The sequence below is a fragment of the Clupea harengus genome, chromosome 5, assembly GCF_900700415.2.
Source record: "Clupea harengus chromosome 5, Ch_v2.0.2, whole genome shotgun sequence".
NCBI classification, from domain to species: Eukaryota; Metazoa; Chordata; class Actinopteri; order Clupeiformes; family Clupeidae; genus Clupea; species Clupea harengus.
The window spans coordinates 4,186,542-4,204,452 of NC_045156.1; the positions used below are offsets into that span (position 1 = coordinate 4,186,542).

Consider the following 17,911-nt stretch of genomic DNA (forward strand, 5'->3'; position numbering starts at 1 on the left):
TGTTTAGTTATGGTTGGCTGACAAGGTGCATGCAGATTTTAGTTATGATAGCAAGGGTACACAGCAGTGCCCAACTGCATCTGCATCTGTATATGGCCCACAGCAGAGAATATATGCCAGGATCATGACAACCACCATCCTGGACACCTCCTTCTCTGCTTTCTGTGTTGACTCAGAGTCCTTCTGCTGCGTGGCTACCTGTCAACGAGAGAAAAAGATCACATTTAAAGTTTGTATTCTGACTGTCACTATTTGGTAAAAAGGTTATATCATGTCAGTTTCAGATAAGAGAACAGCAGAACATACAGCCCAAATGGCCAGCCAGACAGCAATGTAGCAGAGGATGATGATTGCCAGGGGTAGGAAGTAGCAGGTGATCATCAGAACAATCTTTGTTTTTAATGACATTGTTAGACGCAGAAAGTTCAAATCATGTCCCATTGCAGAGTAATGATATATATACATACCTGCACCAGCCAAAGAGGGGAGGTGCGCACCAGACTGCTGCCCACACCCAGACAGACCGCAGACAGACAGCCCTCGAAAACACACATGGGGTGTCCTAGGATGTAGTAGACAAAGATCTGGTTAATCACATTAATGGTGCTGGCAAAAACTGTTTCCCTAAGATCAGCAATAGCTAGGGTGACGTGTGCCCTCTTCGGTTGGTTGAACACCAGACGTGCCGCCAGGTTCTGGACCATCTGTAGTGGTTTCACCACACATGCCAGCAGGCTCGTTAGGAGGGCATTGCAGTAGTCAAGGCGGGAAATCACCAATGTTTGTACCAGCTGCTGGGTGGCATACTGGGTTATACGGCCTGATTTTGTGGATGTTGAATAGCGCGAAGCCGCACGACCGGGAGACGATGTGGTCTGTGAATATTTGTTGGTTATCGATAATGACAACTAGACTTCTTGCTGCTTTGGAAGTAGCAACAGATAAGGATTTTGATATCGATGTTGGGGTGTATGGCCTGTTTGGCTGGGAAGACCAACAGTTCCGTTTTAACCAGATTAAGTTGAAGATGGTGATCCTTCATCCATGTGGATATAACAGAGAGACAATCCGAGATCCGCGCCGAGACAGTTGTGTCGTCAGGCGGGAAAGACAGATACAGTTGGGTATCATCTGCATAGCAGTGATGTGAAAAACCATGTGAGCGGATGATAGGGCCTAACGAGGTGGTGTACATGGCAAAGAGAAGTGGTCCCAACACCGAGCCTTGGGGAACCCCTGTGGTGAGGTTGTGAGGTACAGACAGCTGACCTTGCCATGACATGTTGAACGAGCGCCCAGTGAAGTAAGATTCAAACCAGGATTGTGCCCTGCCAGAAATGCCCATACTTGACAGTATAGACAGAAGGATGCAGTGGTTGACTGTGTCAAAAGCAGCTGATTAGTCAAGCAGGATGAGAACCGAGGATCAAGCTGCTGCTCTAGCTGTTTTTAAGGCCTCTGTCACAGACAACAGGGCTGTTTCAGTGGAGTGACCGTTTTTGAACCCAGACAGGTTTGTATCGAGGAGATTGTTCCTTGACAGGAACTCTGTGACCTGTTTGGAAGCTGCCCTCTCAATGGTTTTAGATAGCAGCTTGAGAAATGAGACTGGCCAATAGTTTTCCACATGAGTGGGATTGAGAGACGGCTTTTTGAGCCGTGCTGTTACCAGAGCCACTTTGAATGCAGATCACATGTGTGATTGCCGGTAAGAAGATAGGTGATATGGCTTGAAGGACGTTGGATGGGATAGGATCCAACAGGCATGCAACGTTTGTGGAGTATCACTCAGCCATGGGTAAGACTGGGTAGCTCAAGCAGTTCTGGTGGATAGCGGACACAAACTATCCAGGCATGAGCTCAGAGTGGAGCAGAGAGATTCTGTGACATCATTAACCACAAGGGAGGAGAAAGTGGTGAAAGGTGGAAGAGCAGAAAATACCAGAGAGGAGAAGTTGGTGGGAGATTGCGGCGGAACAAGTCCATAGATGGGGAGGCAGAGGGTTGTTCAGCGAGGCCGAACATTGAACCGAATGAAGAAGTGGTACGAGAGATGCAGAGGGGTAACCATTCTTGAACCATTCTTGAACTTTGCTCTTGCCGCCAGCACCAGGCCGTTAGTGAATACAGAGGCAACGACCACAACAAACATCCACATTGTCACAAGTTTGTAATGTAATGTGTTTCCTCAAAAGGATCTGTTAAAAAGAGAGAGAATACAAAAATCACACAGTCATATTAGTTCAATGATTATGGTACTGATCACTCTCTGGCAAAGTGCTCTGAGCATCTGAATTCAGTGGTTCCTAAATTTCTTTCTGCCAAGAAAGCTGATTGAAAACAAATCATTATTTGTTTAATCAATTTGTATTGTCTAGTTGTGTACTATAGATTAAAGTTGTCCCAAACATTAAGTGTTGTTGCTGTTGGTGTATGTGCAGACAGACTCCCTGGTCGTGTCATCGCCTCGTCTTCTGGCAGCGTAAACAGAATTTCCCCACTCCTCTGCCATGTTGAAAAGACCTGTGCAAACCAGGGCCTGTGCGAACTGTTGAAAGAGAGACTGAGTCACTTAGAGTCACACTGATTGTTTCAGTTGTTCAATATTTAGTTTCACTAATGCCCCCCCCCTCACCTCACACACACACACACACAGACAAACACAAAGATCTTCCCTTGCACATGCACACAGACACACATATATGCACGCACGCGCACACACACACACACACACACACACACACACACACACACACACACACACACACACACACACGCACACACTTATGTGCATGCTTCCGAAGGCAAGGCCAAGCCAGTGCAGTGATTTAAGGTTAATCTTCCTTGAGTTAAGAAATCCTTTTTCTGTTACCTTTTAGGGGAAATTGCTTTACCTTGTAATGCCACTGACAAGAGATTGTATTTCACTTGTCTGACTAATTTGAGTGTAAACAACAGTTCTTTTTCATCACAACAAAAATCCAAATATTCCAAACAGAGCACTAATAAAGTGTTCAGGCAGTCATGCTGACTTTTTAACATTGACCCTTATTTCTGTAAGAGTGAGTGAGGTATAAACTATACCAATGCGATGGATTGTCTTGTTTTTTCCAAAACATAGCTGATTCATTTGAAAATACTGGTAAATGTAAGTGGCTTTGGAAAAAACACATGCTAAATGACTAAATGTAACTGTAGATATTGTTCCAAATTGAAAACTGTATTCAATATGAAAACATGGCAAGGTATGATTCCCATAAGAGCTCGAGCATTCACTGTTTAGTTAAATGTGATGACTCAATACTTGTCAGAGAACCCTCATAAAATACAAGACAAGTGGTTGTTTTTAATTTGCTGCATAATTTTATTTTCATCAAAAGAAACAAACAGAACCATTTAAACATTTTTTTTTCTTTTTTTTTTCTTGCAAGCTATTTAAAAATGTGTTATGATATTTCCGCTAAAAGTTGTAAATGCACAACAACTCACAAAACCTTTCACATTACAAAGGTTGCAAGCAAGCTTTTCAGTGATTGTTAAATGAGCATTTTCTTTTCAGAACTGTGAGGCCTTCTTGTCCCACATCTCTGTGAAGGAGCAGGGACTCCCATCTCTGGTTGCCTCTTCATGTCACCTATACAGATATGATGTTGTATGCACCTTTTTTGCATACATATGATGATGGTTATACACACTTACGTCCTGTGTCCTTATTGTGACTGCTGGCTTTAGTAGGCCTTGCAGATGACTGAAATCTCAAAAGGCTAATCCATAGAACTGATTGCAGTTTTGAGAGGGTGATGCATTTACACTCACTGAACATCATCCATTCTTCTCAATGGACAGCATTTCAGTGAAACAAACAAAAAATATCTTAGACATGGAATACACACTGTACAAAAAGTCCCATTTGATTTCTCTTTTCCAGGCGCTCAAGAATTTGATCCAAGCAATGGGGTGAGTTGGAGAATTTATGCTGGTGCCACGGAGGAGACTTCTGTTTTGGATGTGGACGTTTCAGATCCATCATCAGCCTCCTTGCCAAAGAGCTGCATGATACATGTGCGGAACTGAAAGGTAGAAGTAATAAAGTTTGAGTTAGGGTTAGAGACTAGTAAAACATTAAAATATAAAATTCAGCTTCTTGTGGTTGAACACAGCTCACCTGTCGGTTCATGAAGACATAGATAATAGGGTTGTAGATGGTGGCGCTCTTGGCAAAGTAGGCAGGGATGGATGCAGCCAAAGGATGGAATGCATATCCTGGGTTAGCTGCAGCGAAACAGGCAAAGCATGTGTATGGTCCCCAGCAGACAATATATGCAATGATCATGATGACCACCATCCTGGACACCTCCTTCTCAGCCTTCTGTGTTGACTCAGAGTCTTTCTGCTGTGCGGCTACCTGTGGGCAATCAAAAAAAAAATATATAATGTTTTACCAAAGTAAACTATTTGTTAAAATGGTTGTACAAGGATATTGTATAACTTACAGCGCGAATGGCCATCCAGACAGCAATGTAGCAGAGGATGATGATTGACAGGGGGAGGAAGCAGCAGGTGGTCATCAGAACAATCATGTAGGACTGGACTCCTGGGTCATCACTTCCACTGAACACATCAGGTCCACAGGAAGTCTTCAGACCATGAGGCCAATACCTATAAAGAACAGACAAAGCAGAGATTATGGTAAAATTGTGAGACACAGAAAGTTCAAATCATGTCCCATTGCAGAGTAATGATATATACACATACCTGCTCCAGCCAAAGATGGGAGGTGCGCACCAGACTGCTGCCCACACCCATGAGAATATAATTCCTCCAGAGGCCCACTTGGCATCGAACTTGACATTTCCGAAGGGTTTGCACACAACCACCCATCTCTCCCAAGAGATGATAGTCAGGGACCACAGAGCAGCGATACCTGTTGAAATAATCAGCCATGATTTAGACTCCCTGACACATAGAAAGCTTGCAGAAAGAATTTGATTGTGGACTAGTAAACAGTAATTAACTGTTGTGCATCAGATGTAATTCGATGTACAAACACAGTCCCTTACCGCAGACAGACACAGTGTAGCCCTCGAAAATGCACATGGGGTGTCCCAGGATGAAGTAGCCAAAGAACTGGTTAATTACACTAATGGTGCTGGCTAAAACTGTCTCTCCAAGATCAGCAATAGCCAGATTGACCAAAATCCAGTTGAGAGGGTGGCGGAGCTTCTTGAACTTTGCTGTGGCCACCAGGACCAGGCCGTTAGTGAACACAGAGAGAACGACCACAATAAACATCCACACTGTGGCAAGGTTGTAGCACCACCTCGGGGCAATTTGGTAGTTGGGCCCCTCAAAAGGATCTGTTAAAAAAAGAGAAAATACAAAAATCACACAGTCATATTAGTTCAATGATTATGGTACTGATCACTCTCTGGCAAAGTGCTCTGAGCATCTGAATTCAGTGGTCCCTTATTTGCTTTCTGCCAAGATTGAAAGCAAATCATTATTTGTTTAATCAATTTGTATTGTCTAGTTGTGTACTATAGATTAAAGTTGTCCCAAACCTTTAGTGTTGTTGCTGTTGGTGTATGTGAAGGAAGTCTCCCTGGTCGTGTCATCGCCTCGTCTTCTGGCAGCGTAAACAGAATTTCCCCACTCATCTGCCATGTTGAAAGAAAGTATGTCTTCACTTCTGTAAAGTACTGTTTGTTGTTCGTCTTCAACTTCAAATGACTTCTTATGGAACTTTGCTGTATCTCACGGCCTGTGGATGTCCTGCGTCCTCCCAATTACTGTGTTGCTTCTTGGTGTGGGCTAGGTTGCCAACGGACTCAGGTAGCTCTCTCCATGGCATTATATAGTCGTCATGTATGGGTCACCCCGATTGACACAGTCAGAAGTCAAGCCTGGGGTTTTCACAAAGCGGAACTATTCCACGAATGTCACCCCCCCTCACCTCACACACACACCCACACACACACACACACACACACACACACACACGCACACACACATACACACATAGACACACACACACACACACAAACCCATGAGCATACTTCCGAAGGCAGTGCCAAGACTTTGCGGTGATTTAAGGTTAATCTTCCTTGGATTAACAGATCCTTTTGTATCACGTTTTAGAGGAAATTGCTTCACCTTGTAATGCCAGTGACAAGAGATTGCATTTGACTTCTCTCAGTAACTTAAGGTTAAGTTGTTTATCATCACAACAAAAATCCAAAATGTTCCAAACAGGGCATTACGAAGAAGCATTCAGGCAGCCATGCTGACTTTTTAACATTGTCTCTTATTTCTATAAGAGTGAGTGAGGTATAAATTATACCAATGCGATGGATTGTCTTGTTTTTTCCAAAACATAGCTGATTCCTTTGAAAATACTGGTAAATGTAAGTGGCTTTGGAAAAAACACCTGCTAAATTACTAATTGTAACTGTAGATATTGTTCCAAATTGAAAACTGTATTCAATATAAAAACATGGCAAGGTATGATTCCCATAAGAGCTCGAGCATTCACTGTTTAGTTAAATGTGATGACTCAAAACTTGTCAGAGAATCCTCATTGAATACAAGACAAGTGGTTGTTTTTAATTTGCTGCATGATTTTATTTTCATCAAAAGAAAAATACAGAACCATTTAAATACTGTAGAAATTGTCATCTATGTAACATTTTTTTTGTGATTTTTTTTTCTTGCAAGATGGCTATTTAAAAATTATTCATGATCTTTCCGCTAAAAGTTGTAAATGCACAACAACTCACAAAACCTTTCACGTTACAAAGGTTGCAAGCAAGCTTTTCAGTGATTGTAAAATGGGCATTTTCTTTTCAGAACTGTGAGGCCTTCTTGTCCCACATCTCTGTGAAGGAGCAGGGACTCCCATCTCTGGTTGCCTCTTCATGTCACCTATACAGATATGATGTTGTATGCACCTTTTCTGCATACATTTGATGACGGTTATACACACTTACGTCCTGTGTCCTTATTGTGACTGCTGGCTTTGGTAGGCCTTGCAGATGACTGAAATCCCAAAAGGGTATTCCATAGAATTGATTGCGGTTTTGAGAGTGTGATGCATTTACACGCACTGAACATCATCCATTCTTCTCAATGGACAGCATTTCAGTGAAACAAACAAAAAATAAGTTAGACATGGAATACACACTGTACAAAAAGTCCCATTTGATTTCTCTTTTCCAGGCGCTCAAGAATTTGATCCAAGCAATGGGGTGAGTTGGAGAATTTATGCTGGTGCCACGGAGGAGACTTCTGTTTTGGATGTGGACATTTCAGATCCATCATCAGCCGCCTTGCCAAAGAGCTGCATGATGCATGTGCGGAACTGAAAGGTAGAAGTAATAAAGTTTGGGTTAGGGTTAGAGACTAGTAAAACATTGAAATATAAAATTCAGCTTCTTGTGGTTGAACACAGCTCACCTGTCGGTTCATGAAGACATAGATAATAGGGTTGTAGATGGTGGCGCTCTTGGCAAAGTAGGCAGGCATTGCTGCAGCCAAAGGATGGAATGCATATCCTGGGTTAGCTGCAGCGAAGCAGGCAAAGACTGTGTATGGTCCCCAGCAGACACAGTAAGCCACGATCATGACGACCACCATCCTGGACACCTCTTTCTCGGCCTTCTGTGTTGACTCAGAGTCTTTCTGCTGTGCGGCTACCTGTGGGCAATCAGAGAAAAAAATTATGTTTTACCACAGTAAACAATTTGTTAAAATGGTTGTACAAGGATATTGTATAACCTACAGCGCGAATGGCCATCCAGACAGCAATGTAGCAGAGGATGATGATTGCCAGGGGGAGGAAGCAGCAGGTGACCATCAGAACAATCATGTAGGACTTGACTCCTGGGTCATCACTTCCACTGAACACATCAGGTCCACAGGAAGTCTTCAGACCATGAGGCCAATACCTATAAAGAACAGGCAAAGCAGAGATTATGGTAAAATTGTGAGACGCAGAAAGTTCAAATCATGTCCCATTGCAGAGTAATGACATATACACATACCTGCTCCAGCCAAAGACGGGAGGTGCGCACCAGATTGCTGCCCACACCCATGAGAACACAATTCCTCCAGTGGCCCACTTGGCATCGAACTTGACATTTCCGAAGGGTTTGCACACGACCACCCATCTCTCCCAAGAGATGATAGTCAGGGACCACAGAGCAGCAATACCTGTTGAAAGAATCAATCATGATTTAGACTCCCTGACACATACAAAGCTTGCAGAAATAATTTTATTGTGGACTAGTAAATAGCCAGTCCAATGTATAAACACAGTCCCTTACCGCAGGTCGAAACAGTGTAGCCCTCGAAAACGCACATGGGGTGTCCCAGGATGAAGTAGCCAAAGTACTGGTTAATTACACTAATTGTGCTGGCTAAAACTGTCTCCCCAAGATCAGCAATAGCCAGATTGACCAAAATCCAGTTGAGAGGGTGGCGGAGCTTCTTGAACTTTGCTGTGGCCACCAGGACCAGGCCGTTAGTGAACACAGAGAGAATGACCACAAAGAACATCCAAATTGTAGAGACATTGTAGATCCACCGTGGCGCAATGTGGTAGTTGGGTCCCTCAAATGGATCTATGAAAACAGAAGACAATAAACATTCTGAATTCTTCTATTGTTTGTTGACAGTTTAACACAAAGTGTCACAGGAGTATGTCGTAGCAGAGAGGTTGCAAAAAGGCCTAGCCATAATGTCACACCATAAGGTACAAATTGTGTGGAACTTACCTCTAGTGTTATTTGCATTTGTGTAGGTGAACATTGACTCCCTGGTGGAGTCATCTCCCCTTCGCCTCGCAGCAAAAGCCGCTTCGCCCCACTGCTCCGCCATGCTGTCTGGTTGTTTTTTCCTGCTTGTTTCTGGTGAGTCCAATTTATTTGCTTTGCTGATAGTCCAGCAGTCCTCTTCTGTAGACTGCTCTCTGAAGAATGTGCTGCTGGAGAAGCCTATGGATTTCAGATGTGTAAGATGCTACTTTTATACATTGCATGAGGTTAATTATGGCTTACGAAAGTCGCTTTAAGGGGGGGAAATGCGGTATGGATTCTCAGGCCAATTTAATCTCTAAGTCTCTCAGGCCATCAGAGGCCTTCCCTGTGTATCCCCTAGCGTAACATTGCCTCTTTTTTATGTCATCCGGCCTACCTGATTTACCCCATGAGCGGATTTTCAGAACTAACCTACTGCCACTTCTGCTACTTTTGCTGGTATGTTCTCAAACTTTAATCTACAGAGAGCTGCAAAATAATGGCTGTTGTGATCCTGAAAGTTCATAATTCTCTTGCAACATTTCTCCAGTGGGGACTTTCATTAGTTGTGTAGTATTGGCAAGCAACATTTGAGGAGGATTCAGCTGACCTCCTTAGTTTAGGCTCACAAAAATTCATCACATGGGCAGAAATAAAACATACCACTCAACACTATATACACTGCAATGTTTTGTACACTTCTAGAGTTTTTTTTACTATTGCTTTGCTAAATAAAACCATACTTGTATAATAGGCCTTAGAGGCCTACTTACAAATCACTTGTGCTAAGAGACAGGTATTTATAAAACGTTATGAAAACTTTACTTAGCTTTTAAATCATTAGTTTAAGGCAAAACATGAAATGCAAAATAATATTTTACAATACAATTTTACAATTAAAATAATAATATACAGCACAATGTCCTTTGCAGTATCATGTACTCCTGTGGAGTGCATAGTTGCACATTCACAGGCAGGTATCTATAAAACAAAGTCTATAATTATGACTTAACATTGTATGCCTTTGGCCTTGTTTTGCAATGCTATGATCTTTGATGTTGTGTTTTGTTATATATGTGGGTTAACTACAGGCAGTTCTAATAGACCAAATCAGCTTATTTGGACTACCGGGGTTCGAGATGCCTAGCCCATAAGAGTCTAATTGAACCTGACAGGGATGCTGTTGCCCTCATCTTAAGCCTGTGGATTGATAGTTCATTTTAGGGAAAGCAGGATTTATCCCAAAACCCTGATGGGGTCAGTCATAATCTTCCAGTGTAGGGTACTGTGTTGATTTGTACTTGTCTGTCCTTCCATTTCTATAATGTCGTGCAAAAGGACACTACCACTGCAAGAAGATGGATCCACAGCATCCTGAAGATGGAATCCAGGCAATCAGTGAGAAGTCTGTACATTTTTCCATGACTAACTAAAAATTGACTGAGACTCTGACAGTAACTCTGTAATGTGTAGTGTTATGGTGGGGTGGGGTTCTAATTGTGTGGTGGTTTTTGTATAACAAATTTGCCTTCAAGATCTTTAGCTCAACAGCAACTGAATCATTCCGCTGCATGTCTGCATATTTCACCACAGACTTTTTATCAGTTGGTCAGGGTTGGTTATAACTTTATTGATTCATGAAAAGGGTGTTAGACATCATTTTTGCCATTCATTCCATTTGAAAGTGTAATGGGTGTCTGACTCTTGGTAATAATGAATTCATATTTTCAAAAAAATTTAAGTCTACAACATTAGTCACTTTCAGAGAAATTCCTTTTTTCTTAACAGGACTGGTAATCCATTTATGTGTATGTGTCTGTGTGTATCAAGGTTCTTTCCTATGTTGATGTAAACAGATGTTGATGTAATGGGTTTCCATATCACTTCTACCTCCCAATCTGCCCTCTCATCCGACCTTTCTGCGGGAGTATGTCTGGAATTCCGCTAGTTCTGAACTATTCATGATTGCCGAAAGTTCACTACTAGCAGAACTCGGATTTGCACCTGACTTTCAGCTATTTATACTGCCCTCCACGGGGCACTGGACACCTGGTATGTTCTGACATGATGCTTTCATTATGTTTAATGTTATGATATTCAGACCATGCTATTTGTGTGGAGGGAACAAGGACATATTTTGTATGTGAAAAGTACCTTGTTTTCTTAACGCAATTTTATGGTTTTAATACCTTAGAGTTTAACACATGCAATGAATCCACTGATGATGACTGCCTCTGAATATTTCTGCCATTCATGCAGTTAATACATGTGTTTCAGGTGCTGGAAAATAATTGCACTGCATATGGATTCAGAACTATTTAACGCTGGCTTGGTAAGTAACACCTTAGAATGTGAGTGGTTGTTGAATGTTACATTAGTTGATTTAATGCTGCTGTGTGATTGTGTACTTGATCAATTTGACTGTAATTACTGTAGTAATGGAATGTATTCACTATTAGAAAAATATAAAAAAAAGCATTAGTGCCTGTAGGGAATTCAAATTTTGAAAGAGTGACTTAGTAATTTAATTGAATTATTTATGTGAGCAGCAAATCCTTACAATTACATACTATACATGAAGGTTGTCATTTTTGACCAGCGTAAGTAGTGCACTTCAGGAATGAAAGCTGAAGGCTTTCCTGTAGTATCAGTTACAGGGTTTACATCACAGAGGGTCCAAGAATTAATTAAGTTAAAGGTTACAATTACAGCAATTTGTAGCAATTAGAAAACCTATTACACCAAGACTGGGAGTTTTCCGATTCTGGTGCAATGCTAGCAACAGTATGCATTTCATCGTTTTCCTTTTGGAAAGAAAATTTTGGCCAGTATATCACTTTTGGCCTCTAACACCTTCAGTCTTGTTTTAATCAAACATATCCTTTACATTCTGTAGGCTATGGCAGTATTCCCATTAATGCATACTTGCTGCCTCTGATAAGACTAACCCTTCTATCTCACATAGTTTTAAAATATTTGTGAAGCCTGGAACGTTATTCTATATTAGAGGCCATCTGTGTTTCTTTGTTTACTCTTCAGTAACTACTAGTGTTAAGATATTATTTGAGTGAACACCAACAATGTTACTACTATTTTGAGTTTGCAATGGAATAGGATAATCCATGATCAATTCATAATGATAATCTGGGATCACATTATTTGAGTTCATATTGTAGCTTCACGTCTCAAAAGCAAATCTGTTACTGCAGAATTCTCAGTATACCACAGTCTTCTGTATTATTGCTTATTATACGGCTCCTCAGAAAGTTCCATTGATTTGAATGCTGCTGCACGTCGCTGTCCTGTTCGCCCCGTTGGGATTTATTTTTCAAAAATCACCACCGGACTATAAATGATCCCTTACTTAAACAACCAAAGGCTCTGTTGTTCATTCATGTATACTCTTTGTCTCTTTAATCCAGACTTCCTTCTGCTGTTTCAGTGTTCAAGTGACCTTGAAGATTCAACTATCTACATCTTAACAATAAATGAGCCTCATATGTCTATATTATTCTTTTTTTATTTGAACCCAAGTTCCCCTTTGGTCTTTTATAAAACTTAAATGTGCATGTTATATTACTGTTATTAGTAGATATGATATTAATGTGAAATTATTGTTGTAATAATTTAAAGATTATTCAAATTTGTTCTGCTGTCTGATGGACTACTTTTGTAATAAAGGTTCAAAGTTTTCACTGATTTAGTTTATTCAGATTCCAACTGATTAATTCAGAATGTTGGGCACATTGGTATCAAGCAAATTAAATGAATATACAGCACACAACAGTTTTAATAAGTGAGAAAATGTATCATCTGTTCTTCATAAAACAATGAATGTGTTGGCTTTCTGTATGGATAAACAAATTATACACAGATTTATTCAGGGAAGTGTCATTAGGAATGGGAGCAAAACAGATTTGATACAATTAATTTTAACAAACATGGAACTGTAAAGAAAGAAAAGGAAAACAAAGGAGCCACCTATTCCATGATATTGTGTTGACTGGGTGCAACAAGGCTGATCTCCTATTTATAATGGGATTACTAGCCTACCATGTGGCTTTAATTAAGAGAGAGGCCTGAATGACTCTTTATTATGGGATGAATAGCCTACCATGTGTAATCTGGTTAAGAGAGAGGCCTGAGTGAATTGTGTTACCTTTAAAATATTGTACACTCAACGTTCTGTCATTAGTAAGTTCCTAGAGTATGATATGTAGAGAAGACTGCATTTCCACCATTTGTCCAGGAGGGCGGTGCGCATTGTCATTAACACGCACATCAAAGTTTCACCTCTCAGTTTGTAAAACATCAATAGCTTACTGTGAGGGTATTTGAAGTCATGAAGGGTACCTCCAATAAAATATATCAATTCATGGAACATTGTACATGCTCTGGCCTCCTTAGTGACATTAGGTTACAAGGTCACAGACCTGTAAGTAAAACACTGTGTGTTTCCAGGGTGGACTGTGCCTGACATTCTGGTTTGCTCCAAACTAGTGATTGTAAACAGTGTGAAGAAAGCTGGACGGGATAATTTTCCTGTACAGTTTCTATATAGCAACTTAAAACACACAAGACAAAAAAGAAAAGCAAATCAAGAATGAACACAAATATTCATGACAGTGAAAAAATTATTATTAAGCAGCATGTGGCATCCAATGAGTTGGAAAAACAAAGAGACAACTTAGATTTAGAATCAATGAACATAAAGTCCTATCCACCAAGCCGATCCTAAATCATCTGTTGCAAGACGCTTTTACAGATTTGATTTTGGATTTGGAATCTGTGGCATTGTCGTGATGATTCCTAATCGTCATGGTGTAAATCTGGATCAGATTTTACTCCAATGCAGATGTATCTTCTACCTTAAAACGTTACACCCTAGTGGCTTAAATGAAGAGTCGGATGTGACTTGTTTTCTGTGACTCAATTTAAAGTAAGAAGAGATGACGGCACTCTAATTCCCATTACCACATCTCCACTTTACTCATTTCCAGTGTAAAATCTAACATTTGTACATATGTATATCAGTATGTGTATGACAATGTGTTGGTAATATTACGTGCCACTTAGTCTGCATTTGTACAAGAGCATGTTTAGACCAGAGGTGATAAGCTTCTTCCGACCTTGTGCAAAAATCCCTACTGAACGCTAAACTTCTGTCTATATAAACCTTGTGCGATGTGTTTATCATTGCTTCACTTTCAGCCTTGGGCTGGGAGTGAGCCCGATTGCAATTGTTGTTGTTTGTCTAATACATATACTTATATGCAGCTCCGGAGTCCTGAGGTAACTAGGGTGAATGTTCAGGGTGAACCAGGGTGAACACTGGTCTGCTGACAATTGGCTTAATGGGTGCTCAGTTAAACCCTAGCTCACTGATTAGGTGCACCTGTATAGCAACCCACATACAGTATAGGGTGACTCATCGTGCATTGCTCATTTTGCACTGAGGACAGTTCAACCTGGACTGAAATGTCTGCACCTTTGCACCCAATGCACTTTCGCACTTTTTTTTCAATGTCTGTCAGACTCCAGTCTGAATTCCCTTTATGTTCTCTGTGTGCAAGTCCTTCCTTGTTGCACTGATATAAAACATCCCAATAATTCTGTCAAGGCATCACTTCACCAACTATCAAAGCTTAAGTGCAAACATAGACATAAGATGTGTATTTAAAACACAGATACTCGTCAACCAAGCTAAAAGTTCAGCACTGTGAGATCAGTTTTATATACGTGATGCAAAGTTTTGAACTTATGGTGATGGGTGGATGGTTGTGTATGTACACATGTTGGGTTAAATATTAAATATAGGGTTATGTGTTAGAAAATGATAATCCATCGCTCCATCAAGGAGTCTGCCCAAAAGTGTCTGTGTCTTGAAGGTTTGACTACTTCACTATCCTCTGTGTTCATCATATTTATTTTGTTCCATAACTTTCAGAATGAAAGAATGAAAACACTGTGCATTCAGCGAGCAGAATGAGCTGTAAATGGAGGATTTCATGATGGGGCAAACCTGACCATGTCCCCTACGTGAGAGTCCTGTCTCTACAACACCTACTCCCTTTTTACCACACACTGCTACGAAAGGACTTATTATAAGCTTTGGCCTTCTTAAAACTCTTGCAAGATACAAGTCCTACCAAAACTACTTGTGCACTTGTATCAGCTTGATCCGGTGGTGTTCAAGGTTTTGAATGTGTTTCTTAAAAAATGTTTTGTCATGCACTGACTGTCTCATGGCTTTTGAATGGTCACATGCAGGCCCTTCTACATGCAGCATCATGAACTTTGACGTAAATGTGGTCTACACTACACCCAAGATCATTCCTATTAGGAAATATTTGAAAGCACATTCTTAGAGTTGTTCTGACTACAACATAATAGTCATTGAACAGATCTTATTGTGTGATATGAACGATCATTTGTTCAGCAAAGGAGTTCAGCATCACCTGATCGTAACATGCTTGGTCTTCTCAGCCTTCTTGCATGCAGAGTGTGAGGGAAGACCAAAGCTCTGATTTGGTCATGGAGACTTGTCTCCACCATTCTTAAGGGACTACTTCATTATCAGTGGTGTCAAAAGTAAACACATTTGTTACTCAAGTAGAAGTATTGATACTGGAGTTTAAAAATACTCTGGTAAAAGTTGAAGTATCGACTTAACCTCTTTACTCAAGTAAAAGTAAAAAAGTACAGGCTCTAAAATGTACTTAAAGTATAAAAGTAAAAAGTAACCTTAATATTTTTTTTTTTTAAACATTTAAAGCTAAACTAGTTGGACTTAATATAATTGACACGACTGTAAGAAATAGAAGCTTAATTTAATAGCTGATGAGTGCTACATGGAGCCCAAGACATGGTAAAAACTGTCATACAAAAATATAATAATGCTGTCAAAGACAACAAACTCGAAGAGCATGTTTTTCTCAAACTTTATTGGAGTTCAAGTAGACCTCCACCCCATTTGCACATTCGTCTCTCATCAAGGGCCTTTGCAACTAGGTTCATAGTCTTCGCATATTCTGCCAGAAATGCAAGCTCGACAGGAGTAAACCTGTTAAAATAACAAATAAAAAACTCAAAATGTCATATTTTTTTCATGGAACACCTTCAATTCAATAACAAACCAATTATGTAATGCTAATCATCTGTGCTGAGGGTTAGTAAATATACTGTAGTGTTTTATAGCTTTTCAATTCAAAGTGAAAGAATATACAGTGGGGAAAATAAGTATTTGAACCCCTGCTGATTTCGCAAGTTTGGCCACTTGCAAAGAAATGTGTGATCTATAATTGTAATAGTAGGTGTATTTTAACAGTGAGAAACAGAATATCAACAAAAAAATCCAGAAAACTGCATTTTATAACATTTATGACTTAATTTGCATTTGATGCAGAAAATAAGTATTTGAACCCCTAGCAAAACATGACTTAGTACTTGGTGGAATAACCCTTGTTGGCAAGCACAGACGTCAGACTTTTCTTGCAGTTGGTCACCAGGTTTACACACATCTCAGGAGGGATTTTGGTCCACTCCTCTTTGCAGATCCTCTCCAAATCCTTAAGGTTGCATTTTCAATGGGAGGGAATGAGGGAATGAGGTTCAAGCCCAATATTCCACATTACATGGCCCCATCCATAGTCCCCTCGATGCAGTGGAGTCGTCCTGTACCCTTGGCAGAGAAACAGCTCCAAAGCATAATGTTTCCACCTCCATGCTTGACGGTGGGGATGGTGTCATATTCAGTATTCTTACCCCTCCAAACGCGGCAAGTCGAGTTGATGCCAAAGAGCTTGATTTTGGTCTCATCTGACCATATCCTGTCTCCCAATCCTCCTTAGAATCATTCAAGTGTTCATTGGCAAACTTCAGACGGCCCTGTACATGTGCTTCCTTGAGCAGGGGGACCTTGCGAGTTCTGCAGTACTTCAAACCATTACGGTGTAGTGTGTTGCCAATGGTTTTCTTTGTGACTGCGGTCCCAGCTGCCTGGAGATCATTCACAAGCTCCCCCTGTATAGTTCTGGGGTTATTCTGCACCTTTCGGATGATCACCGATACCGCACGAGGGGATATCTTGCATGGAGCCCCAGACCTAGAGCGATGGACAGTTGTTTGGTGTTGCTTCCATTTACGAATAATCGCACCAATAGTTGTCTGCTTCTCACCAAGCTGCTTGCCGATGGTTTTGTAACCCATTCCAGCCTTGTGCAGGTCTACAATCTTATCTCTGACATCCTTGGTCAACTCTTTGGTCTTGCCCATGGTGGTGAGGTTGAAGATGTGAAGTATGATTCTTTGGACAGGTTACTTTTATACACATCACCAGTTGAGATCAGGTGTACCTTGTTAGGCCTAATGAGGACTAATCTGTGTGCTTCTTGGGCGCATAACTGGTCATTGGGAGCCAGAATTCTTGCTGTTTGCTTGGGGGTTCAAATACTTATTTTCTGCATCAAATACAAATAAAGTCATAAATGTTATAAAATGCAGTTTTCTGGATTTGTTTGTTGATATTCTATTTCTCACTGTTAAAATACACCTACAATTACAATTATAGGTCACACATTTCTTTGCAAGTGGCCAAACTTGCGAAATCGGCAGGGGTTCAAATACTTATTTTCCCCACTGTAGATATAGTTCAGCTTTAAAAATTAAAAGGGGCAGGTACATACATGGGTATTTTTAGTCGCATTCAAACCAACAGGACAGCTCAAAACAAATGTGACACTAAGGACTACATGAATTATTTTGGCGTGATACATTTTTCAGTTATCTCCCAGGACAATCTCCTGTGGCATCTCCTATGGGAAACACTGATACATAAACTGAATATTAAATAGCCTTTTATTAGCTTACTACTGTGCAGTGGCGTTTCTACATTAGGGGCACGTGGGGCATTGACCCACCAGATCCCCATGGCGCTGTTTTGCAGAAAGCTCAATCTGTGCTTTGTGGCAAAATATATCTTATTTTATTTAATATGCATAGTAGCGTGAATGTGTGTGTGAGAATAAGCTTGACTCACAAGCATTATAGTCCTGTTTTGGAGTAATTTGATTCATGTGTGTTTCTGTCTGTATGCTTGCTCTGTGAAATGCTGCTCTCCG

At 40.7% G+C, this 17,911-nt stretch overlaps 2 protein-coding genes, 1 long non-coding RNA gene and 1 pseudogene across 3 annotated transcripts; 1 reads left to right on the forward strand and 3 right to left on the reverse strand.

Annotated features, from left to right (window-relative positions):
• Window positions 1-42: 42 nt before the first annotated feature.
• LOC122132881 lies at window positions 43-2,158 on the reverse strand (annotated as a pseudogene).
• Window positions 2,159-3,463: 1,305 nt separating this feature from the next.
• LOC105912236 (red-sensitive opsin-1-like) lies at window positions 3,464-5,848 on the reverse strand. The gene is made up of 6 exons (XM_012841169.3): window positions 5,562-5,848; window positions 5,061-5,357; window positions 4,756-4,924; window positions 4,494-4,659; window positions 4,166-4,405; window positions 3,464-4,070 (listed from the first exon to the last, which is right to left on the reverse strand). Exons 1-6 carry the CDS (start codon window positions 5,662-5,664, stop codon window positions 3,972-3,974), a joined length of 1,074 nt encoding a protein of 357 aa, XP_012696623.2. The 5' UTR covers window positions 5,665-5,848; the 3' UTR covers window positions 3,464-3,971.
• Window positions 5,849-6,839: 991 nt separating this feature from the next.
• LOC105912237 (red-sensitive opsin) lies at window positions 6,840-8,874 on the reverse strand. Its single transcript, XM_031567362.2, has 6 exons — window positions 8,772-8,874; window positions 8,322-8,618; window positions 8,040-8,208; window positions 7,778-7,943; window positions 7,453-7,692; window positions 6,840-7,357 (listed from the first exon to the last, which is right to left on the reverse strand). The coding sequence occupies exons 1-6, from the start codon at window positions 8,872-8,874 to the stop codon at window positions 7,259-7,261; spliced, it is 1,074 nt and encodes a 357-aa protein (XP_031423222.1). The 3' UTR covers window positions 6,840-7,258.
• A 1,028-nt stretch (window positions 8,875-9,902) lies between these two features.
• Window positions 9,903-13,580, forward strand: LOC116220490. Its single transcript, XR_004163680.2, has 3 exons — window positions 9,903-10,197; window positions 11,070-11,124; window positions 12,215-13,580. It is a non-coding gene; the product is annotated as an uncharacterized LOC116220490 (long non-coding RNA).
• Window positions 13,581-17,911: the final 4,331 nt, after the last annotated feature.